This window comes from Melanotaenia boesemani, chromosome 13 (assembly GCF_017639745.1).
Source record: "Melanotaenia boesemani isolate fMelBoe1 chromosome 13, fMelBoe1.pri, whole genome shotgun sequence".
Classification (NCBI taxonomy): domain Eukaryota; kingdom Metazoa; phylum Chordata; class Actinopteri; order Atheriniformes; family Melanotaeniidae; genus Melanotaenia; species Melanotaenia boesemani.
This window is the reverse complement of record NC_055694.1, coordinates 19,316,500-19,342,983: the sequence shown is the minus strand read 5'-3', so window position 1 is coordinate 19,342,983 and position 26,484 is coordinate 19,316,500. Positions and strand designations below refer to the sequence as shown.

The following is a 26,484-nucleotide window of genomic DNA, read 5'->3' as shown; positions in this document are numbered from 1 at the left end:
TGATTAATGGTTGCAATAAGCAGGTTCAATGACAAAGGCACCCTCTGGTCTCATGATTTTTACCACCTCCGTTCACTAAATTTCACTGTTTGTTTTTCCAGGTTCCACCGACCGTGAAAGTGGGTTTCTTCTGTGAAGAAATGCTGAGCTTAGAAATCTCCTGAAGCTGCTAGATGCTGCTCAGTGGTGACAGTTTAAAGAGCCTGGAGCCTTTTTGTCTTCAGAGTGTCTTTAATTTTCTTCCAGCACCCTCATATTACCGGTATGAAGGAATGGGTGTAGGAGAAAAGATGATGGTGATGTTTGCAGCAGTGTGTCCTGGAGACTACTGGATGCAACACGGAAAGTGGCAGGTCAAAAAAAACTTTGATGGAGCCTTTGACCCTCAGGACAAGAGTGGAGGAGAAAACAATCTTGTCCTTCAGTCATCATTGTTTTTCTATTTGTACTAATTCATGGACTTCTTTGACAAAGCGGTGTGACTCCGTATAGAGAAGAAGTTGCGCATGTGACCAGCTTCACCTTTTCTTAACTGATGAATAATGTGTCACTTTGACTGTGTACAGACAGCAGTCTGGGGAAGTATTGTTGGGGAGGAATTTGATATTAACTGTACATACAGTATGTCAGTCAGAATGGGACCGTCAATGTCTTCACTGAAAAGAGAAATACCTTTGTAAGCACTACTTGTCATCGAAATACATCTTTTTTTAAAGAATGGCTTCTTTCATCTTCTTTAAATAGATTTATTTGCTAATTAAAAAGCAATAGATACATGTAAGATCTTGAATGTTTAGTTGACCATTTTCAATATTTTAATTAACCAACATGAATTAATCAGGAATGCTAATGTTTAAAATGTCACTATCACACTGACACTTATGACCTACTAACACCATAAATTAAATTTCCCAAAATAATTAAGATCAGAAAACGTTAACATCTCTAAAAAAAAATTGGATGTATACAAACAAAACATCCAGTTCATAAATAACTAAACACATTTACATACAACAAGAACCTGGAGAAATACAGGCTCCATGCAACAAAACACTTTCACTTGAAACAAACACAACTGGAAGTGAATACACAGGACTGCACATCACATATTAAAATGTATAACCTGCTTCATCATGTAGAGACCCTTGGCAAGACTTTAACTCAAACCTGCATCATCAAGGGAAAAACAGAGTGTGCAGTCCTCTCTTCACACTCTGGATCTCCCCCTCCAGCTACAAATGGTGGACAAAAACCAAAACAGAAACATTCAGGAAAAGACAAGTTATTTGAAAACTCACAAATCATCTGTCTTTTGACAGTCTGAAGGGGCAATGTGAAAGACAGCTGGAACCCAAGCTGAAGGGTCATTAGTGTTCATGTCCACTCACCATGTCTTTGAGGAATCTGTCCTGAACTGATTTCATGTCTTTTTTTATCAGACCCACCTGAAAACAGCAGAGCAGCAGGCTTTAACAGAATCTGACAGTCAAGATGAGCAAGGGGCAAATAAATGAGATAAGCAAAATGTTGTAGAGGCCACAGAGTAGAAAAGAAACGAGTGGACTGACGGCTTGGCTAACTCTACTGCTAATGCTCTACTTTTAAATACATAAATCAACTGAAAAAAAATACTTGAATGCAAAGTTTTATATTTACACAAAAATATTTGTAAAGCACATATTAGATGTAAACCTGAGGGACAGACCTCAGATGTAAATATTCCCTCCTCATGTTCCAAGCTGCGACATGCTTGACTCTGGAGGATTCTCCCAAGGGTTTCATTTCTGAGGGGAAGAACAGACAATCACATAGCCAATTAAAGAGGATCCGAATGAGGTCAGAAAATAGATTTTTTTTTTTTTTTAGCTTTGTTTGATTCTTATTTTTAATATTTTTATGGAATGCCAAGACTAAAAAGCCCTTTCATGTCATATCAGAGGTGACAATACCAATGGCTGGTAAAGTGGCTATGACTACCAAATCTACAGGGAAGGCATCAATAGCTGCGTTACCATTACAGTTTTTCACAAAATAAAAGCGATATTTCTAAAATTTCGACAAAGTGCCATTGTGATTTGCAGGTGTTTCCACCGAATGGTTTTAGTGCATCAGCTGTTATTCTCGTTAAATTCCGTCCCGCGAAACTCCACTTTAAGGATGGAGATTTCTAATCTGTAAAACTGCATTTCGCTGTTGTTTGCTATCAAGGATGGCGGTTATATTTTTTTCTTTAATTATTTGCAAAATATTTCCGTCTCCTCCTGCGTCTACTCATACCGTGCCATCTTTACTTGAAGTGAACTGCGAAAATGCAAAGAAAGTGTTTCCGTTACACTTTTGCGATATACTTCTATATCGATACGTCTGAAAAACCACCTCATTACAGCGTAAAAACTTTTAAGTGAGATCTGAAAGCTTTTCGAAATTTAGGTGCTTCCATTACCGATTTTTTATTTACGATATTTAGGTTATGCGCAATTCTTCAGGTAATGGAAATGCAGCTAATATGATCATAACTGACTTAATGTTCAGAAATGATAAAAACAATCAAGTTAATGGTGCATTCCAGCTGCCTCGGAATTCCGAGTGGTGGAGAGTAGGTGACTTCATTACCATTTAGTTGGTGTTCCAGTTTCTCCAACTCGGAAAAGAAGGACACCTCCAAAACAGCCAATTTGTGAGCATCTACAATGCCGTATAAAACTAGAAAATCACAAACCCACTGTAATAATGTGAACCAAGAGAACACCAGCCAATTTTGTTGATGATGATTAATCAACCACACATACTGACACAATATTTCATGAACAAGCCCACAGTAACAACATAATTATCGATGACAACTCACTGCTGTTTACACTAAAAACCTAAGACACAAAATATATTATAAAGAATTTTAATAAAGACAACAAAGGACTACAGGTGGTACTGGCACAGCCATCTTTAAATCTGGAATCTCAGGGTTCTCTGAAACTTATGAGTTCCCCGTTTGGAAAATGAGATCACTGTCATTTCTGACAAACTCCTTGGAATTTCAAGTTCTGAAGAATCAATTAATTTGTAAAGCAAACAGTCACAATTCCCCCATTTAACACCAACACTTTTCAAACTCAAGGTTTCATTAAGATAGTAAACAAAACAGAACATGATGCTTACCAGTAGACAAAACGTACACTAGCATAGACACCATACTAAATGAGGTAAGCATAAAAACAGAGACACTGAGACTCTAAACTTAGTTATTCTTGTCCTTTTTAAGGAAGAAAAAAACCCTGTGAAATGCAGTTGTTATGATCAGCCATGTAAAAGTACTGTGTAGATCATACAGTATGGGCTAATTAAAGCAGAGTATGAGCAGCCACATGGGGCATGTTGGTAAATTTGGGTGTTTATAATTAAACCTGGGTTATGGCTGGAGAACAGTCAGGCGCTCCACGCTGGCAAATCATCTATAAACCCACATAAGTTATATAAAGAAGAATTCGCTGCATCTCATGAAAACATAGTTTGTGCTGTGAGGTGCATATTAGTCTGTGATGCTAACCCCACAGGGAAAATGATTTTGAGGTCAAACATTTTATCCCTGTTCCACATAATAAACAAGTCTATTATTCAACATTTCATAAAGAATTTGGGTTTAAGCCTGTAGGATCATTCTGATCAGAGTGTGACAAAAGAGAAACAGCAAGGCTCTTTCAGCGCTCACTCAAACACACGTAACAGTCTGAAACTAACCTCTTGATTTCCTGCTTCTGGTAAGAATGGAAAGCCGTGGTCTGCTTTTTCCAGTGCATCTGTGAGAAAGAAGGGCCCAAACAATGACGAGATATTGATCAAATCAAAAACATGTAATTCTCTGCACAATGTGTGTCTGTGTATAAGAGAGAGAAGAAACAGTGAAAACAAGACGCACGGTCAGGTCTTTCTCCATGCTTTTCAAGGTGTTGTCGTCCTGCTCCATTATGTGGATCTCCTCCAAGAGGACTTTCTGAATCTGTTCAAGCTTCTGAGTTCTGTGAAGAGCAAATTTTGGTCAGCCATAACACTGAATTTCAGCACATGTTAAACACACAACTACTTCCTAAAAGAGTAAATTCAGAGTTCTTTTTCACCAACACAAGTCAGTAATCAGCTGTCATAAGTTTGAGGATAGCAAAAACATGTTCTTTGAAACAATAAATACATTAACTAACCTGTGTTTGGTAAGCTGCAAGCTGATGGAGGAGACATGTTGCTGGACAGTCTTTGAAGACTGCTTGTTGTAAATCTCCAACATCTTACAACGGAACTGAACACATTTAATATTAAGCTGTTTAGTGCGCGTTTAAGTAAAGCACATTTATTGTTTTTAAAAAAACATTTCAACATGCTAAATCCTGAGTAGTTTCAGTGTTTTTTGTTTTGTAAGCAGGACACTTAGGTGACATTTTGTAGGTGTGTGTGTGTGTGTGTGTGTCAAACCTGAAACTTGTTTTTTATCTCAGAACTCAGCTGCTGACAAAAGCCACTTGGGTTTAAGTCTATTTCCGGAAAATCTAACTCTTCACTCATGCCCATGTTTTCATCCACAATTCCTGGTTCCCAGTGAGCGGAGCTCATGTTGGAAGAAGATGCCACTTGGCTGAACTCATCAACAGTAGACACATCAGCAACTGTGGGTAACAAATACATTCGGTGTTTTTGTGAGGCAGTCAGATTCTTGTTTGTTTACTCATATCAGCTTGTATTTCCAACCCCAAAAACGTGGCTTTTCTTACAGCTTCATCATTACACGATCAGTGCTTTGCTAAATGCCCTCGGCAAGAGCAGAATCTAATGATCAGAAGAAACGGGGGGGGGGGGGGGGGGGGGAGTACCAGTGTCATGAGTTGTGTCACAGTCTTATTTTTAGTATTCCTTTATTGACCTTAATTCTTTTCCTTGGAAAAGTTGAAAATTTTATCCTTTGCTGTCCTCTTTCTCCAAACCACTCTGCTCTTCCCAGGGCTAGAAATATGTGCATTACCTCATGTACAAATAATTTTTTTTTATATAAAAATCACTACAATACGCTGAGTGGATTCAGTTGATTAAAAAAAAAAAGATACTGAGTTGCTTTGTAAATATGTGTAGAAATGTAATATTACATGTAGTTTGTTCCCATATTTGCATTTATCAACAAGAAAGGCACTAATTTCTGAGTATGTGTTACTCTAAGAGAATGGTCAAACCCAAGTAGCATGTCTTACAGGACTTGAAGAGTTTTCTTGGTTTCATCCGTGGAGAACGTCGTGCTCTGGTCTTGATTTTTTTCTTCTTCTCCTTCTCATCTTCCTCAGAATTACTAGACAATGAGTTGTGGCGCTTGCGATTGGGTCCTGTATGAAAGGTAATGTAGCAGTGATTTCATTGTGGTGGTCAGTTTAAGACTATTTGTGCCCAGGATGATTCCTGCCCCGCACCCGTTGGTGGAAACAAGGCTTTAGATGTGGGATTAGATATTGTAATGCCAAGTAGAAAATACAGGATCAAAAAAATAATAAAATACAAAAGATGTTTTACCTGAGACAAGATGCTGAGTAAGCTCAAGCTCTTCATCTTTAAATGGAGTTTTCTGTCAGGAAGGACAAAAATGCATTAAGGATTTGTTTGATGGATACATCTAATTACAAATAATAACTCAGCTCTCCCACCCATACTTACATATTTATCCATCTAAACATAATAACTAAATCATAAAGAATAAAGCTCAGGAAACAAGTCAAACCTCAGATTTAACGGACACTGTCAGTGCAGCAGTGGCACTCTCCTGGACTCCTCTACTGAGCACCGATGACTTAGTGGATGACTGGCTCAGTGACACCAAGGATCCTGAGGATACTTTACAAAATTCAAGAGGGCAGCTGTGGTTAATGATGTCTTCATGGAACGTTGGCTGAGGAGGAGAGGTTACATGTGGCTTGTTTTGCTCAAGGAGAGTGGACGTCAACAAAGGCTGTGTGGATGGAGATAAAGGAGACTGCGGCGCTGAGGATAGATGTTGCTGGACTGCACACATCTGGCAACAAACAATTTGAGGGAGACGAAAAGTGAAGACAAATAAGAATTAAAAAAGAAGCTTATCAATGTCTGTGAGAGATTATATAACTAAATGATGAGGACATATTCCCCAGTCCGCCAACAGGAACAGATAAAGTGAATCAGTGCTATAATTTGTTCTGCCTGGAGTTAAAAAGGCCATGCTTCCTTACTGTTCAGAACACACTGTGTGATTCCAACATTGTAAGGATAGTTTATATTTTTACAGAACTTCTTAATTAGCTCATACCAATAAATGGCTTTGTTTAAGCCAAGTTATCTCATGCTATCCGTTATCTCATAAACCTTTAGCCATCTAGTAAACCCTGGGCAGTCAGATTTATTAGCACTATAGCTACTTAAGGAACCTCAATTTTTAAAATGGTGGCAGAGGGACAGAAGCTATACTTCCTAGTTTGGTTTTTTTCTGTTAGTCTGGGAAATTCAGCCACTCGTGTTCAGGTCAAGCCCACTTCCATGAATTCTAGATCATTTGTAAAGGAGGCTTTCAGTTATCTAACAATTCACATCATGATGATTCTCACATGACTGCCAAGTAATGTCCATGACTTACATATGGAGTAAAGGTATGTGGATCACAAAAATATGTTAAATTCCAGACTCAGAGTGGACTGGCTAAACATAATGATGAACGTCTCACTGCACTTCTGAAACATATTCCAGGCTGTGCTGCCTTGACATTAGTTAGGATTCCTTCAAACTAATACTATATTTTTATATATCATTCTACTTCAACAGTGTGTCAAACAGCTTTCAAATGTGTCATGGGGACATTTCAGTTTGGCACACTAATAATACAGAAGCTATAAGACATTTTTATTCAAATATCTAAAATGGAAAAAAAATGCACTGTGCGGCTTAAATGTCTAAATGCCCTAATGTTTGACACAGAATGTTGGGCCTAAAGGAATCAGAAGGTTATGTACCTCTGTTGCATTAGGCTGAGTGTGAGGACTAGGTGTAGGAGATGGACATCCAACTGAGCATGAAGACAGCACAGACTGGATGGGCTTGGTCTTGGTTGAACTGTGGTTCTTTTCTGTGCTGTAGAAAGAACTGGGCTTGCATTTTCCTTTACTGCTGACTGCAGAGCGTAGTTTGGGTAACAGCAGGATAGGTGAGGGGGTGTCCTTGCAGGGAGGCTTAGGGGAGGGAGGGAGTGGGGATCCCCGTGGGGTGAAGACAGTGGAGCGGGTCAATTCCAAGGTTGGGGCTGACCTCTTTGCAGCTGTGAGGGTTCAAAACAAGAACAGATGTTCAAACAGCTGGCTTCATAAGTTGGACAGAGAGCACAGGGTCAACACATACATGTGTCTCAACATATTCATTTACAGTTAAGAGTTTAGAGGAAAACAAATATCTTATGTAGCAGTCTTCATAGCTGAAAAGCATCTTGTCCTAACTTAAAATCTGTCTACTGAGTTTACATGCTGGTTAAAATGAAACAACAGCAATAACTTAGTTTCTGGGTGAAAAAAAATATTTGTATTCATTTCAGGTTGGAAATTATTTAATATGTTTTATTCATCAAAATGCCCTTTCCCCAGCAAATTTAAAGACCTGAAATACAGTCGGCCTTCCATTGGCCTGAATAATCTCTGAAATTAAGTGCCTTTGAAATATGACATTTGCCTGTTTAACATTAAGTTATTACATAAATATGCAGTCTTGCTGCTTTTGCTAAAAAGATTATTTTATTATTCCACCTACTATACTTTTATTCCAAGTAAAATAAATATATGTCAATAACAAGAAGCAATTTTGTCTACAGTGTCAAAAGGGCTACTAAGTAATAAATATGGCCACTGTGATGGAATTGCCAAACCATTTGATTAACCATAAAATATTTAACAGACATTAGCTTATGTCAAAGAAGTCAAATGGCTGTTATCCGACTGTGGTGTTGGTAAGAGGCTTTCCACACAATCTTACCTCTCATCTTCTCGATGGAAGGAGGGGACTGACAGAAAGAGGTCTGGCTGGCAGCCAAGGAATCTTTCAAACCACTCATCTGTTCTTCGGCAGGCCTGATGTTTTTCTTATTCAACTTTGAAGTTTCCTGAAGAACATTCCCAGCCCTAGCCTGTTGGAAAAGAAATTTCCAATATCTAGGACTAGCAATCAACAAGAAGCTAAGACCATAACAAGCATTCGGATGATCAAGACAGTTCATTGCCAACTTAAATAGAGAAAAACTAAAACTCTGATATACTTCATTGAACTTATGTGCTAACAAAGCAGAGCATAATATAAATATACAATGTTGATGTTTTATGTTGTTGGGTTGTGTTTTTTTCTTTCTTTTTAAATAAAATAAAAAGGAGAATTGCCATTTAAAACAACCTTATTTTTGGAAGTGGCTTGCATCTCTGACACAGACTCCATTTTGCCTGTTATTTTGCTGGCTGCCTTTTTTTCCTTTGTTTGTGCAGTCACACAAGCTTTCTCAGTATTTCCTGGATAATCTGTGGATAAGTGCTGTTTATAGGAGAAAAAAAAGAGTTATATTTGGAATCTGACCAAACAAAACTTGTGATATGCAATTACAACAAAATATTGGTGCTCAATATTAAGCTATGTTTAGATGTTATTCTTTCTATATTTATACCACATTATAAGTACTATGTATGTGTAGTTAATGTTCCTCAAAAGGTTAATCAAAATACTGACCAAATTTGAAATCAATTTTTATTGAGACATTAATTTAGTGCAATAGTAAGAGATCAAAATGGTGTGTGTAAGAGTTTTACAATGGCAAATAAGGTCACTGACAAAATGTTTAAATATTTCAGTGTTTGGAGCCATAGTTCTGTTTGCCTCCTAGACATTACATAACTGCATAAAACTGGCTAACTCAGAGATGAGATGACTGCTTTATATTTTGGATTTGATCACACCAATATGTAAAATAACTTTAATCAAAGATTTTCTGAAGTAAGGTCAGTCCAGTAATATGTCCTTGGATTGATACTAAGGTGAAATATTTTGAACAAATCATTCAAATAAGCAAAACAAGAACAGTAAGTATGCTATTTGTTCAGCAGCATGCTTCAGAAATACAACGACATTTTAAAAAACAGAGAAGTCTTTTGCCTGTGGAGCAGAAGTTCTCTCTGTTTCGGACTGGCTGTCATCAGTATCTGGCTCCCTGTAGCTTTTGAGAGAGGTGGCAGCAATTCTCTTGGGCCTCTTGCTAGTTGCGTGCGGTCTGCCAGGTGCTGCTGCCGACTTCACTGTCTTTAACTGATTCAATGTCTTCTCTGGTGGGTCAAGTGCCTTCTTCAAACAGGATTTCTTCTTATACAACAATGACACACTGTGGCTAAGCAAGACAGTGCATCACTTACTTGTGCATTACTTAAATTTAGTACTGTCTTACCTTACTAGGTTTGTCATTGTTCTGTACAGCTTTTGGAGAGAGTGGAAGCAAATCTGGGGATTCATCTGCAATAGAAAAAAAGCACACTTAATGCAGGGGATTACGGATGTTTTTTATTGTCATAACATTCAGTCTTGACGTAGAATATTGCATATTGTGAGTCTGAATACGGCTTTTATTGCCTACGTGGACTAAGAGGAGGGGCAACTTTGGGTTTGACGTGTGGCTGTCTGGCATATTTGGTAACTTTTGGTTTTGGCTTCTTGGTTGATTCCCTTAGCCAGCTGACGTCCGTCGTGGCATTGTCCGTGTCTGTATCACTAAACAGATGCTTTTTCACATACCACTTCTACAACACACAAAGTATTAGACCACAACTAAATGGGTGCTTCCATTTTTGGACACACAAGTAGCTGACAAACACGTTTCTACATACATATTAAGAAAACAAATTCTTGTTTTACACTTTGAAGAAAATACTGCCGTAAAATGTAAGCATACCTTTGACTCTGGTTTTTTATTCTTAGTTGTGCTGAGAAGTACAATGTTTTTTATGCTACTGTCAAACAACGAAAGAAATATTAAATCAGACTAATTTCAAAACGAAATTGTAAAGGTTTCAGAGGCAGCATTCCTTGAAAAATACTACATTTACTATTTTGTAGTGTCTGACTTACTTGCTCGACCTAGCAGAGGTTTTGGTGACCTGTTTCTTCTCTCCCTATAGCAAAGATTAAAGAAGTTAAAGATATCTATAACTCTACAGTAGATTTGTCTGTACTAAGATATAATACATCAAAACATATAACATAAAAACAGTAGAAATATATACCGCAATACTGATAGGTGAATCAATGTTGAATTCAAAAATGCCCTTCCTGTACAACAGAAAAGGTATTTAATACAGCGTATAATACATAACAAGCCAAAGATTTATCCAAAAACCTTCTTTCAAGTGACATTATTACCTGTCCTTGATGGGTTTTGTTGTAGTTTTCTTGTAGGATTCCATGGCTCCAGATTTTTCTTTCTACAAGAAATAAATGTAAATAAATATAATTCTCATAAATAGAATAAGGTCAAAGCAGAATAAGTTTCAGTATTGCTCAAATCAAGCCAACAAGTGATGATCACTTACTTTACCATTTGATTTCCAGCTCATGTTGAAGATTGGTCTGTGAATTTCCAAAAGTTCAAAAAATGGCACTTTTATGTTATCAACAAGACATTTTCTTAAACTATGACAGAAAACTGTTACTCTATATGTGTATACCTTTTGACAAGAGGAAGAGGCCAGTTTTTAACAATGGCAGTGGCTTTTTCTGTGGACTGGGTATTGATCTTGTAATGGCTAGAGATGAGCTTCACCATGCTGCCTGCAACCTCTGCATCTCTCTGGTTAGAAACAATTAAACTTGTAAGAATTAACATTTATCAACTTAAACATAATCAAACCTTTAACTAGACATTAAAATGCTAAAAGTTTATAGAATTTCTACTTTCTGTTTGCTGGAAAGTGCAGTCTTCTTTCCATCCTTAATCTTGGGTGATATTCTCTCCTGCATTGTTTTGGTTGTGTCTTCTGAGGCTTTTGTTGAAACAACATCTGCTTCCAATGACATCTGGTCTTTATGCTCCTCTTTGGTGTGGTCTTTTCTCTGAAATTGCTGGACTTTAGGGGAACACAATGCAGAACCACATTGATTTCCTAAACTTCTGTCTCTAGAGCCCCCTCTGGTATTGGTAATCTTTCTTGGGAGTGGAGTTGGCTCCTGGGATGCAAGATCTTGGTTTCTTGCAATAAGGACCAGCTGTAAGCGCTGGGTGACTTCCCTATGGAATTGCTTCTGGAGGACAAGGTTTGAGTCTGAAACGGACACTTTCTGTGCTATAGATGGACAGTGGTCTTGCTGCCCTGCCAAGCTTGATTGACGTTCTTGAGGTAAAAAAAGGAAGACAAAATAAAAATTAAGTTACATTTTTCTTTTAAATTAAACAGGTCTTGCATGTGCGACAAGCTTTAAATGTGCAAATAGAATAGAGCTGAGCAAAATGGGAAAAACAATATCACAATATTTACTATACAGATCAATTTTTAACTGATTAAGACATATTTGTAAGTGAACAGACATACCTTGTTTTAGTTATATTCATATGTATTTAGAGTTACAGTATATTCATATTAGATTCCATTAGAAACATAATGCCTTCATATTTCATGTTAGTTAAGTCTTTCTTCTTTTCTACTTGACAAAATTGGTTGCCCACATATTTGGAGCTCCCACAAAAGCATTCACTTGTCTTTTTCTAGCTGCTAACAAAGTATGTTTTGCATTATATTTTGACATGCTGAAGGAATGCCTTTTATTGTGTCAATGGATCAACTAAAAATGTGTTATGGTTATCACCCAGAGTGACATAAAAATAATTTCATTCTAACTTTGAGGTCATTTAATCACCCAGCCCTACTTAGACGTTATGAAGATATTAAGTCTTCTTTGTTTACCAGATCTTGGCAGGGAACTGATTTTCTGTGTTGGCATCATTAGTACATCAGAAACTGACAATTTGCTCCAGGTAGAAGATCTGTAATTTGAAAATATACAAATATGTACATAAACTCCCTCCATACACTTACTGTATGCAACAACAATCCACAAAGAACATCAGCAATATTAACAAATGACAGCAGGTGTGCAAACAGACTGCATGTTTTACACGGTACTAACGTGCTTCGTCCAGTTCTAGGTTGGGTATCAGGCACAAAATAATGATCTGTAGGCAAAAAGGAAAGTAAATGCTTTAAAAGGCCCAAGAATAACAGAAAAACAGTATTTATAGACTATACTTAAGCAATACAATACCCAGAGGTTTTTCTTCTCTTTGTCCAGCTGCAACCTTATATATTGCCTCTGCCACAGACTTCTTCTGTGGGACAGACAGAAACAACAATGTATAGTAATATAGAACTGTCATTTATTCTGTTAAAATACAACTGTTCTTTATTACTAGTCAAAGACTGGAATCACTCATTGAAAATGACTTTTTTAAGTAATTTAATTTTTGTGTTAGCTGCTAGAAACATTCTCAGCTCCATGGCTGCTAATTTCCCTCTGTCAAACTGAACTTCTCTTGAATGTGGAGCAAACTCCTCCAATGCTGTCACAGCTCTGTGATTGACACGTGGGCTGACAAATGTCAGCATTCAACAGCAAAGATGACCATAACACACAGGTCCTCATTGTCATCTTAACCCCTGCACTCGCACCCATTATGCAAGTGATTTGGTTTGAAATGCAGTCTTCTATCCTCTGATTCAGGGACTTTGAGGGCCTGGGTTTGGATCAAATTTATTAAACAAGTCTGGGGTCATCCCACTTATTCTGGATAGTAATATATAAAATAACAAATAAGAGCCAAAAGGAGTATAACTGACAAATTGTTATTTAATAGTTTAAAATGACGGCACTAAATAGTTTTAGTTCCAGTGCTTAAATAAATCTTGCTACTTTGTGATATTAGAGTTTTTGTATGTGATGTTTGAAGACAGATACCATGAAATTAAATTACATTTAAAAACTAAAAACCAATACCAGATTTTGAGTATAAAGAACCCAGATGCTATTTTTTGTATTCAGTATCATTCTAAGCTCAAAAATGAACACTGTTTTGAACACTTGAACCACCTATGTAAACTCTTAGAAGTATTACATCCAGTAATTCTGGCATACCTGCCCCTTCATGCCAACTGCATTTGTGCTGCCAGATATTGGGATAGAGCTGCAAGTCCTAACAGTTTTGTCATGTGAACAAAACTTCTCTAGAGATGATTTATCTTCATCCTTTGCTGGAGTATACAAAGAAGCAGAAAAATCAAAATGATTATTATTGCATTAAGTCAAAGCAGAAAATGAATGCCTTTTCATAAATTATCTTTATGGAAAATACAAAAGTAAGAAAGATACAACAAGTTCCTCATCAAATAGAACAATGTGTCTTAAATGATTTAAGCTACAATGTAGTGGATGTGAAATGAGTTTTGACACCTGTGACACAGAAGAGCTACATAGAAGAAATGATTCTTGGACAAACAAACACTGCACCTACCATATCAAAACCCATTAAATATTAGCTAAAGGGCTGTGACTGAACAAGCCAGTCTGCTAGAGTTACAGAAAACAAGCTCCCAAATAAACAGGTTCCTGAGATAATGTCTACTGATTAGCAGTTAACCCACCCTGACTAACAAATAAATAAACAAACAATCCACATACTACATAGTGGTAATCTTCCCATGACTAAATATGTAACAAGAAGGCTGGATAAAGTGCTTATGACTTACAAAGTATTAATACCTAATAATGGTTTAAATATGTTGGATGCTGAATTATCCATGTCATAATGATCTGTGAAGAGCAAGCATGAAGAATAACAAGCACAACAAAATGTTTAATTTTGTTCAAGAAAACTCAATTTTGGGTTAATTCTTAACTTTGTTTTTTAGTTTTTTTTTCTTTACACGCCCAATGATTGGTGCCATGATGAGATTAATACAGTTTAACAGAAATTTGTGCTATCAAAAGCGCCAGGCACTTTCTAGTGTTACTTACTTGATAGCTTAGATGCAAGACATGTGCCACTAAGCACAAGCTCTCCTGCTCCACTGCTGCTAATGAAGGTTGATGATTCTGAAATCTTCATCCTGGCAGGGGTCACCATCTGGATGGAAAATCGAAATGTATGTGAATCTTTTAGACAGGCTCTGTGAACTGCAAGTAAACACAATCATGTATTCCCAAATTAAACTAAATTTAGTGTAGGATGATCTAATGTAGGGGTGGCCAACGTCGGTCCTCGAGTGCCACAATCCTGCAGGTTTTACATGCATCCCTGCACCGACACACCTGACTTAAACTAATGAGTCATTGTGCAGATCCTTATAGACTGTTGGATCCATTTAATTTGAGTCAGGTGTGTTGGTGCAGGGATGCATGGAAAACATTGAGGATTGTGGCTCTTGAGGACCGACGTTGGCCACCCCTGATCTAATGGCAGAAGTTATAAACTTATGATGCCAAGAGATATTTGTTATCTTTAGAATTAAGAAATTTATGATAGGACAAATTTATGTCAATAGAGGGTTAAACCTAATATGGCCATCTGTCTGTACGTGTGAAGTTACCACTTTTACGAAAGGATCAACAGTTTGTACCTCCTTCATTACTCCACTTGTGTCTTTATAACAGATGAATGTTGTCAGTGTGAACACTGTAAATTTGTGAATTTTGTTTTAATTTTCATTTGGAGTTTCTCAATATTTCTGTCTTCTAATTAGCATTACTTCCTGTCTTAAATGGAAAATAACTTCTCCGTAATATATTTGTTGGTTTTGCTTCCTGCATTTGCTTGCGCCACATCATTCCGAGATCTGTTAATTACTCCTAATCTTTGTTATGTTGCTCCTACACACAGCTCATCTGTCATTATTTTCCCAGTATATATATTTACTTGTTGATTTTTGGTTCTCATACAGTAGTAGCGGTTTAAAAGTTCCCCTGTTTCCATGATGGGTCCTTGACTGGTTCTTGACTGGTCCTTGACTGGTCCTTGACTGATCCTTGGCCGATCCTTCACAGGTCTGTGGGGGTAATGTAATCCCCCGCAATGACGTCGTCAGCGAGGCTCTGCCCCTAAGCAGCCCAAGTAAAAAAACAGCTGCAATCCCTCTTTTGTCCACGGGGAGGAGCAGTGATTTGATCTTGCTGCTCTCTAAACAGTTTATAATGAGCTGTGTCGCTCATTTGTTGCATTTTTGCCAACATTTAAAAAATGATTTGATTTGAAAATGGCGTCAAATAAATGTATCAAAAAAGCCGACATGTGTAGCTAATGGTGTTATGAGGCAAAGCACAACCTCCTCAAGTCGGCTAAGTGGTGAATGTCACTAGCAGCGAGCTTTCTAAACATCCCGAGGAGCGCTGCCAGCGGTCATTTGACTGCAACGTAAGTTATTCACAGTGGGGGTTGATACAGCTGCTGCATAACTGAATATTGACAAAATCATAACGTAATATCGGCAGGTAAAAATAACATAATACTGATAATGTGTAAAGCAGGGATCACAAAAGTCCGGACCCAGCCCAACCTATATTCTGAATTAGGCCTCAAAGTGCTATTATCCTAAGTAGATAAGTAAATAAATGGTTTATACTGTGAAATGAAGTGTCCCTGGATTTTATTCATAGCGATCTAGTGATAAAACGTCATACAACTGTGTCTCAGCGGTGGGACAGCTGCCTGCCCGCTGTCTGAAGCAGGCACATGCGCAAAGGCTGGTAGGAATGACAGGAACCAGCAGCCTATCATCACACAGGGTTTGTGATCTTACAGCCAATCAGAAGCAGAGTAGGGCGGCCATTTATTACAACTCCATAGCCGTGATATACGACAGTTTGGCTGAGAAAGAGTCTCCCTGAGCGGCTCTGTGGAAGTTTAGACGTGCTAAACTGCTCGTAAATATTGATGTGTTTACTTTTCCAAACAAGTAAGCAGGTAAAACTATAGACAACAACTATATAATAAAAGTCCTAAAATACCAGGTTCAGCCGTTTAGTTTTTAATACACTATAAGCATGATAGCGTGACTGGCGGTCATCAAAAGACCGCTGGCGGCGCTTCCAGTGTTTAACACTAGAAAACCCAGAGATTTCTTACCCCTCTACCATGCCCAGAGTACAACCAAAAGGCTGCCCGGTTTGAAATTAACAATTCAATGGCCAACAATTAGCACCTTTACATTTGTAAACACAGCCATTACCTGCCGTTAGCTGTTCAAGCATACTCCTTGGGGGGAGGAGTGTGCTTGAAAAGAGCCTTGTGGACTGTGCTGTATAGTTTCACTCACCACAAACGGTATTTGTGCTTTTGACCATTTCTCACATTTTCATGTACCCTTTATTGAGCATTGGTCATGTGAGTTTTCATCGTCATCACACTATTGTACGCCCAGCTTGCTTTCAAGTGAGAGATTATCACGTTTCTGTTTCCACAAAGGCAAGAAGGAAAGCATAATCAAGTATTTCAAATGAGAGATAATTACATTCCTTTTGACCTGGGAACAGAAAAGCAAAATCAATTTAATGTTCCTCACTTCCTAATATGGTGCAACAAGGTTCACAGTCCTCAATGTTTTTAGTAAAAAAAAAATAAATTAAAAAACACCTTACTAACAGGGTGGAATGGAACATAACCGAGTGGAACAGAATATAACAGGGTGGAAAATATTTGTTCCCAATTCCAAATAAAAACGCTTCAATGGCCAGATGATCTGCAATGAATAAAGATATTTCTACAGTGATCCAGATTTTTTGTTTGTTGTTTTTTTTGTTTTACATTTTAGATTTTGTAAGAGATGGGTGTGTTTTAACAACAGCAGTTTTATCCGTGACTTTAATCGATAATTATTATCATTATCCAGTGTATAAAAATGTTGGTGTAAAAAAGCCAAAGATAGATAAGCATGATGCTGAACTTCGTGGTCTTAGCTCCTGGTTTGGTGTGTCTTGTTCTGTTTATTATCATTCTGAAAGGTATACCAAGTTGTGGGCTGCATATATGCAGCCCACAACTTGAACAAAGGCTAAATTCCTCAACATTCGCACTTGCTCCATAAAATTACCATCTCCAAGGCTCCTCCACCACCACTTTGACTATGGATTGATAAGTAAATGAGCCGCAGTTTTGTAATTGTTGCATTGTCAAAACAGTTCTGTTAGTGTTGTCACACAAAATTCAGTAGACTAGTTGGTTCCTATGCAGTGAATTTACATGTTATTACAAAAATACACAATAATAAAATAGGCAAGTGGCAAGATTAGAATAATGTTATAAGTTCTGCGCAAAGACTCCTTTTTCATTTTCCAAAACAAAACTGACATAAACAATCTTGAAAAAAATGTGCACGTAGGCTATGAGGAAAGAATGAATGCAATGAAGTAGGGACTGGTTGAATAAACACGGTTTAACTGGACGCCTAAGCGAGCGCGTTGCAGGATGGCTCCAGATTTTATTGTCAAATGGTTCCAGGTCAACCAAGTCCGAACTGCTTAGAGCAGAGTCCTGCACGGTTCCGTTTTGCTACGCATACCTGCTCTAACCCGTTAGAATGACTCCCGAACCCGACTCGTCACCAATGTATTTATTCCATTTAAATCCGAACCAGACTGATGTTTAACCCGCGACCCGAGCCATTAACGCATCATTGCCATGCTGCACCGCTGCTCCTGCTTTCAAGTCTTCTTTTCCATTATAGCCTATTGTTGTTTTATCATTGTGTTAATCTAAAACACATAGATAGCCTATGAATGTTTATTTTAGGCTTGCTCAACATTTTTAAAACAGCTTTATATTCCTCTGACTGAACCATTTCAGAGTGAAGACTAAACCAGACCAGTGTGTTTTATTTTGCCACTGAGAGGTTATAATAGGCTACTCGGAGATTGCTGTGCTTTAACAAAATGTAATCCACCTTTCCTGGCAGCAGCTGTGTTCTCCGTTCCTGGACTACAAATCCGGCGGCAGAAAACTCTGCTGCGCAAATACCAGCGTAAAATAAACTTTCATATATTTTCTCTGTGTTGTTGTAGTATATTCTACGGAAGCGTCCAGCTGCCACAGCCATGAAAAAAATATCGAAGCAGTTTCTCGTTATAACGAGATAGATTCTCGTTATAACGAGATATAAATCACGTTTTAACGAGATGTATTTATCTCGTTATAACGAGAATCTTTCTCGTTATAACGAGATAAGTTAAAAATGTATTTATCTCGTTATAACGTGATAAGTTTATTATAAGAACATAGCGGTGCATATAGCCTTTATAATTTTCATTTTTATTGTCAGGAGATAACATATTATTAACTGAAAGCAGCGCGCACACCCTATTGTCACTCAGACACATGCACGCACCGTCTCACTGCGTGCAGGCAGGTGACGCACCGTGTTGCTTATAACGGTCTTGTGTGCAAGAATAAGGTCTGCACCAGCCTGTTAACGACCCATTATTTGAGTCAGGTGTGCTGCAGTATGGACATACTGAAAACCTGCCGGACACTGGCTCAAGAGGTCCCAAGTTGGGGATGCCTGCTCTGTGGCAATTCAGACACACAGGCACCCACCGTCTCACTGTGCGCAGGCAGGTGACCTACGTGTTTCTCATAACTGTCCCACATTTCTGTACAGCAATAAACCAGAGTAGAACAATTAATCATTGTCAAAAAGAACTGAAAAGTTTCTGCTTGATGAGTATATTTTCCATGAAATGTATTTTGCTCCAATATAGGTCGTAACAACATCTGCATACAGTACAGGCTATGTTCTTATAATAAACTTATCACGTTATAACGAGATAAATACATTTTTAACTTATCTCGTTATAACGAGAAAGATTCTCGTTATAACGAGATAAATACATCTCGTTAAAACGTGATTTATATCTCGTTATAACGAGAATCTATCTCGTTATAACGAGAAACTGCTTCGATATTTTTTTCATGGCTGTGGCAGCTGGACGCTTCCGTAATATTCAGATGATAAAACAACAATATAATAAAAAAGAAGACTTGGAAGGAGGAACAGCGGTGCAGTAGGCTATGGCACACGTTAACGTTAAAAAGCACATTGCTTGTTGTAAATACTTGGTTTATGCTTTAAGAGGTAAATATTTTGGTTAACATGTTGAAGAAATTTCGTTGTTTCTTTTTTCATCTCTTGCTATGCTATTGAATTTGGCAACATTAACATGGAAATTCACTGCATTAGGACCGACTAGCCTACTGAATTTCTGGTAGCATGACAACACAAACTGGACTCGTTTGACTACCACTCTTACCCAATGTGCAACAATCACAAAACTGGGTCACTTGTTCAGCTGCCTTATTGCGGCTCATTTACGTATCAATCCACAGTCAAAGTGGTGGTGGAGGAGCCTAAGAGATGGTAATTTTCTGGAGCAAGTGCGAATGTTGAAGAAGGCGCATGTTCAAGTTGGGGGCTGCATACAGTACCTTTTGGAATGGTAATCAGAGCGTGTCGGGGAATAGCCCACCTGGAGGGGTGACGTAATCGGGATTCCCGGCGAGCAGGAAGTCGCAGCACAGCGAGTGTTGGATGTCCCCCCGCGATTAGACACATTGAAGTGGAAGACATTATCTCCGATCATGCGTGGGGCTTTTATCTGTCGCCCTGTCTTCTTATGGAGGTGAAATAAATAATATGAGAATAAAATAACCCTTCCTAGCTACCTCAAACAGATTCTGTGTTGCTTGATCCAAATCTGATTTGTCTATGTTAATAATGCTAATATTAAAAGATTAATCAGTATGATAAATACATCCTATTGAGAATAGAGCTAGGGGCTGTGATCCAGTATTTGAAAGGTTTTATTAACCTACTAGCATTCATTTCTGAATAAAACAATTGGCAGCGCACATGCATGTTACAATTTCACATTCCACGTCAAACGATGATTATGTTTTAAGTTTTATGCCTTTTTATGAATTGTGACTGGCCATCAGAGGTGCTTTGAGTGGCGCCTCTGCCGGTCAGTGTAAATTCAGATAAAATCTGACAGACTACGGGCGATGAGAAGTCTGTGAGAGAAGCGCCATCTTCTGGGTCTACCCTATATTACAAGGAATGGGTGGAGTTTGATTAAAACATCGACACTCCCAGGAGAAGGAGGGGGCCTCTCTGGCGGCTGGAAGTTGGAAGGCAGCTGGCTGGAACTGGAATGGAACTGGGCTGGAAGCCAGCAGGTATTCGGCTGGCTTTCAGCTTGGATGGGAACTTTTAAACCGCTACTACTGTAGGTCCAGTTCCCATTGTTGTTGTCCAGGTCCTTACCAGATACCTGCTCTGTACAGCCTGTTCTTTTCTGGTTGGATTTTTTTCCAGGATCTCTGGCCCACGCAGTGCTATTAGTCTGTTTAGCACCTATGCTTAACATCATCCTGATTCCTGTGGGTAACCATATCTTGGCTTCTTATCAACTCCGTACTATTCAATGGTAACAGTAGAACAGAATAATACTTGAACAATACTAGCTATCTCACTGGATTTCAGTAGAACTTAGATAATCTAAAACTTGACTGAAGTCAAATTACTGTTTTACATTACATTATGTCATTGCTTTATTAGCTCCGTCTCAAAATGAGGCAGAGCCATCTTTTGTAGGCTTAAAACATGAAGGTTTTAAATTCTGACTGGCAAATAATATTAGTACATGTTTGCATCAGTAGTCTATGAACATTGCATAATATTCAATATACTTAGTGAAGCAGGTTCTTGCTTATGTATGTATGTTTTAACAAGGTTATTGAACTGTGAAAGACTGTCAAACCTATGTATTATGTTAAAGTAAAATACTTCTTTATTATGCAATTCAGGTCAAATCTCTTACCTGTGCAGATGCAACTGGGGGAGATAAAATATAGGGTGCAGTATTTTTCTCACTGTTACCAACAGACACTTGGCTTTCTGGAACAACCTGTGTAATAAGTGAGAAGCAGGACACACACACGATCAATTCATACCTAAAATATTGGTATTTAATTACAAAGCACACCTGCTATTATTTAAGCTTCTATCTTGCTAATTTGATCCCAGATCATTTTAAATCTTAGCCAGCTCTCAGCATGAGCAGCTGCTTCAACATTTACCAACTTAGTATTTTCTAACATCCACAATGACCACAATAAATCTCATCATAACTGTAAATGGAGATGTTTACCTGGGTATTGTTCTCCTCATTTGCTGTTTTAACTGCAGTTTTCACTACAGTCGCGAGCTGGCAGAGGCAGAAATTTGTCAATGCTAATTGCCAAATTTATGACGACCATAGCATAGACTCTAATAAGGTTTTGTATGAATGCTACAACTAAAAACTAATGTTATTTACAGATTGCCAAGTCTTTTCAATAATCTCACATTTTAATACTTTAATTTCCGTGCATGCACTCTGCTAGAATGTGTAAATATAACAAATAAGTGTTCCAGTAGGGTCTCTACTTTGTTTTTGCTGTATCCGTAGATGTTGCAAGCTGCCTTTAGGATGTCCAAGGAGGAGCTGAAATGGATGGTAAGACTAGATCCTTCCACTGACTCAACCACCACCACCTCTGACAACTTTATCTCCAAGACTTGCATCTTGCCTTCCACTAAAAGAAGGGAAACAATGGATTTTAGTAAATGTTTAGACGACATGGGCAGTTACAAAAAAGTGAAAAGTAATATCTGTAAAGAGTTCTTGGTTCATCAGTTGTGCTCTTATCTCAATTTCAGCAAATGCCATTAAAGACATATACAGATATCAAGTTCCTTTATGCATAAAAAACACTTGAAAATTCATACACATGTGCTATTTTCTTATGTCATACCCTTGTACAGATGTTTTCATGGAGTAATATACTGCACATTATATTAAAGAGGAATGATGCTGCCTTTGTGTGTTGATTACCTGTAACAGTGTAGCTTTGGACTTCATTCTTATTGATACATATTGTTTCCCAGTGGCCTTCCTGTGCATGAGGAAAACACATTTCTTTCACTGTGTACACACACACACACAGATAAATATGCAGGAATTATCTTGAGAAACCAGTACCTCCTCCTCAGGTAAGGAGAAATAAAAAGAGATGCTTTGGCTGCCAAGGTTGAAGTCAATCCAGAATTCCTCAAGCTTCTCATCTGATGGCATCAGCAGCTAACAAGAGAATTAAAATCACTTATGAATTATGAATTGCTTTTCAACTTTCCGCGTCGAAAATGAAAAACAACTTTAATTGTAATTTATTGTACAATTAATGTATAGATTTTTTTTATTGCATTCTGCTGCTGTAATGTCATATCAAAATTGATCCTGTTATATTTTCCTGCTCACAAATTTAAATCCAAAAGGAGTTGAATCCTGTTAACACTGACCTCATACTTGCCCAGATAAACTTCCAAACAAGGGAAAGAGTGCACGCTGCAGCACAAAAGAAAAAATAAATAAATCAGCAATAAAGTCATCAATCTCAGCAGTGCATGTATTGTCCATCCAGTTTAGAAGAAACAAACCCTTTATTTATTTATAGTTAGCAGTAAGACAGTGGAGGATATCTGTTTTATTAAAACTGTAGGTTTGTGACTTTGTTCAGGAGAGGAGCATACTTCTGAAAATGGAAAATTTTCACTGTTGAACTAAAACTCAAGAGACCCCTACAGTTCCCCAGAACACATCGTGGAAAGTGCTTAACAGTGACATATTTATACCTTCTCTTGTCTCCTTGCATCCCATTTACCATGTTTAAAAACCTGCGACAAGCCTGAAATCACAGATTCATATCCAACTATATACAATTAGTGACAATATTAAAAGAATAAAGTGCCACAGTAATGTATCATAATATAAATGCAAAAGTTAAAAGTAACCAACTGCCCAATTTTACCGTTTCAAACTCTGAATCAATGATCTCAGCAAATGCACTGGCCACATGCCCCATTCTGAACCACTGATCTGCTAGCTTCTTCCTCTGGTCAGGGGTGGCCATTCTGCATAGTGCCTCCATAAGTGATGACTGCAAGTCATAATCTGGAAAATTTTGGTTTTATATTTGTATTAATACTGGGTAAAAAGCAACTGTAGGATTCAACAGACAGAGAAGGTTATGAAGAGGAAGAAAATGAAAATTACCACCGCCCTCCAATATACGACCAGCAAGTTTGGTCCTGTGGTAAAATGAAAACAATAAAGGTTTCAAGAGAGTGAAATACTTCTGAATAATTACTGCAATGAAGAAAATATTTTAACATACATGAAATCTGAAGCCTCCTGTGATGTCAGGATCTTCCTGTTCTTCTTAATTTCCACTGGGATTTTGTCCAGAATCAAGTTATATTTGCGAATTGCCTGTAACAATATTATTATCTAGTTAGTTTATAAGTAAACAGTTTGCACTTCAGTTTATCAGAATCAAAGTTATTCCCAAGAGAAGCTTTTACAGAATGTATTCCAAACCTCTTTCTGGATCAAGATGTAGATTCTGGGGTCTACCGCTAACTGGCCAACAGAATACAGGAAGGACTCAGTCACTCTGCATGTTCCTGTAAAAATAAAATTATAAAACAAAATAAATAAATACATTTATAATGCTATTTTGATGGATCTCTGTGCCAGAGATTCATTAATGAATAAAATGTTCAAAGAAGCTCATCCTGTCTGATACATGTTCATTATTTTCTACAGAAGTATATTCCCAGGAAATGTTTAGAATAGAAATAGAATGCAATCAGTTTATTTATTTAGCAAAAAAGCAAGTGAATAAGAAGATGATGACATTGATAAATAACATCTCTATGAATTAAGCTTTTCAGTTACAAAATGTGTATGTTCGTTTTAATTCATGTAGTCTGCGGTTTCTAATTGAAGACAAAACATACTGATTATGAAATACAAATAAAAAATGTTCAAGCATACCCTCTTTGCATGTCTCATGAACTGTCTGCAATGGAAAGGAAAATATATTTAAGATGGGAAAAGAAAAATCAACCAATTTCCTTATAATGAATGTGCTTACTGTAAGATATCAGCCCACCATTAAGGCATTCAAGAAGTTTTCAGAGAGGGTCAGCAAAGTCTCGTCCCAATGTGGGCCACACTGGATCCATAACTGCTTGCATTTCTCAAACCACTGCACCATTTGCACGAAGACATGTTCAGTCAAAACCTGTGCACTTTATTGAAACACCCTAAAATACTTGTATGTATTAGATGTATACTTATCTTCTTAATTAGCCCTTGAGTTATTAAACTTGAGAGTCCTTGACCAGCACCAGGTAATTTCAGGTATTTCCCACACTTGTAAAGACAAGTGAAGCCCAAACTGGCTGATTTGACATCTTTTTCATCCAAACTCTGAATAATATTAACAAGTTTGATAAAGAAATAAATAAAAATAAAAAATAATAATTAAAGGCCACTATATAGTGGTCCTAGACATGTCATGAAACTGGCCTTCATCTTACCCTGATGATTAATTTATCCAGTTTGGTGAGAAACTGTTGGGAACATTTTATTGGAGTCCCTTCATGTGCCTCCTTCTCTAAAAACACATCAAGTGGCTGGACATCCCCACTCTTTAACACCATATCCAGAACACTCTCCAGCTGCAATAAATATAAATAAAACAAAGCAACAAATGGTGAAATAACCTTTAAGTTAACTATTCTGTTCTATTCTACAGTCTCAATGTAAATTGCCAGTGCTTTGCAGTCCCACCTGTGCTCTTGGATTTGGTGCCATTCTCGTTTTCGAGGAAAGGCTTCACGCCACTTGGCCTGGCCTTTCTCCAAATTAGCTGAAACTTATAAATAAATTAATAAATATCTACCAGTCACAACGTAATCTAAACAAGCAATAACTTGTATGTATCAGGTGACATTAACAGTCAACTACTGCGTTATTAACACACAACTATTTTAGGCACTTTCTACAACACTTTTTTTAAGGGCTAGGGTATTAAGGAAAAGAAAATATGGCAAACTGAAGCAATCAGGATTCACCCCCTTAGCTAGTTTTACATACCACCGAAAGCAGCTAATTCTTCTAGCGTTAACATTGCTTTCCGACAATAACCGTGAGCAAGCACCCAGCTACTGTAAAGTTTGACATAAATAGTATATAGACGGTTGTATTTTATTGTAAGTGTTCTACATTTCCATTGTTGTACTTACTGGCCTCCAAAAAGACGTTATTTTCGTGAGATAGATCTCAAACTGACCGTTTTAAGCGCGCGAAATCTGCGTTGACCACACAAGCGCGTGCCCGTCCAACCAATCGCCCGTTGTTACAGTTAGCAAACTTTTTTTTATATAAAACTTTATTTAGAAAAATAGTTGACATGTCAAACTAGATACAACAGATACATTGATATATGTCATTTGATAGGCTATAGTTGTCTGATATCAAAGATAACACTGAATATAAAAATTTAACAAAAAAAGAGCACAAATATGCAACATATGCGATAAAGAGAGGATTTCTTATTGGGTTATAAGTTTTAATGTTTTGTAGAGATTAAAAGTTTTAGGTAATTCTTTGCTGAGTTTTTCAGATGAGTTAAGGGTTTAATTTATGTAAATTAACTTTATGTATATAAAACTTGGCTAAAATAATCAATAAAATGATTATATATTGTTCATTACTGAAATACCTGTGATTGGAGAAAATTTGTCAAATTTCAAATTCCTTAAGTACAATTTCTTTACCAATATATTGTTTTAAGTCCATCTAGAAATCATCCCAAAAGAATTTGACAGTTAAACATTGAATAAATAAATGTTGCAGAGTTTCCACCATACAGTTACAGAAAGAGCATTTATCTTTAACATCTAGGATATATTTAAAGAGAACAGCGTTTACTGGGCAACATTTATGTATAGTTTTAAACAACAGCTCTTTCATTTTGTTGGGCAGAACATACTCAGAAGAAACACAGCGCTCCATAATCTACCACTGAGAGCCGATTCAGCCCATTTATGTTTGACTAGAATTATTGTTCCTCAGATGAGAGACTTTCTAATGAAGGCATTGCTGATTTTTTTTTTTGTCCAAGACAGAGATGTCATCAACAGTGATATTAAAATTATTTAAAGTAATAGAATCTCATAAATCTGTGCTGCAGCATGATAAACACATAATGCCATAATCTGGCATTAATCCTTGGAGGTGAAATGTTTCAGCCTAAATCTGTGACTCAATATGGTAATTTATAGTCGCCTGCATTTATTTATTTAGTTATTTATTAGATATACCATTATGTTTGCATGCAGCTGTTAGAGGATCAGGAGGGCTTCAGGCAACACTGCCCATGTGCTGCTGCATCACAGCTGTAAACAGGAAGAAGCACGCAGCTGATGGCCACCATTTATTAATTTAGCTAGTAACGGACAAACGCACGATTTAGTAACTATTACCGAGTTATTTTAT

General features: G+C 37.4%; 2 protein-coding genes across 3 annotated transcripts in view; one reads left to right on the top strand and one right to left on the bottom strand.

The window, feature by feature from the left end:
• Positions 1-715, top strand: part of phactr3a (phosphatase and actin regulator 3a) — a 31,657-nt gene extending 30,942 nt beyond the window's left edge. For both annotated transcript variants that reach the window (XM_042003568.1, XM_042003567.1), the window contains exon 12: positions 102-715. In XM_042003568.1, coding sequence (XP_041859502.1) covers positions 102-117 — 16 coding nt within the window. In that variant the 3' untranslated portion in view covers positions 118-715. The remainder of the gene's footprint in view (positions 1-101) is intronic.
• A 42-nt stretch (positions 716-757) lies between these two features.
• On the bottom strand, positions 758-25,317 carry sycp2 (synaptonemal complex protein 2). The gene is made up of 45 exons (XM_042003566.1): positions 25,230-25,317; positions 24,775-24,859; positions 24,522-24,662; positions 24,280-24,411; positions 24,092-24,196; positions 23,974-23,998; positions 23,515-23,600; positions 23,312-23,406; positions 23,191-23,225; positions 22,946-23,088; positions 22,770-22,822; positions 22,437-22,482; positions 22,120-22,218; positions 21,973-22,033; positions 21,525-21,673; positions 21,247-21,303; positions 20,917-21,003; positions 14,068-14,176; positions 13,189-13,304; positions 12,322-12,385; positions 12,187-12,232; positions 11,964-12,043; positions 10,957-11,393; positions 10,731-10,852; positions 10,596-10,632; positions 10,426-10,487; positions 10,290-10,335; positions 10,135-10,178; positions 9,959-10,016; positions 9,644-9,806; positions 9,458-9,522; positions 9,172-9,375; positions 8,422-8,556; positions 8,011-8,161; positions 7,005-7,306; positions 5,747-6,037; positions 5,542-5,593; positions 5,229-5,357; positions 4,462-4,652; positions 4,194-4,288; positions 3,914-4,013; positions 3,736-3,794; positions 1,706-1,784; positions 1,389-1,445; positions 758-1,232 (listed from the first exon to the last, which is right to left on the bottom strand). Exons 2-45 carry the CDS (start codon positions 24,796-24,798, stop codon positions 1,176-1,178), a joined length of 4,689 nt encoding a protein of 1,562 aa, XP_041859500.1. The 5' UTR covers positions 24,799-24,859; positions 25,230-25,317; the 3' UTR covers positions 758-1,175.
• Positions 25,318-26,484: the final 1,167 nt, after the last annotated feature.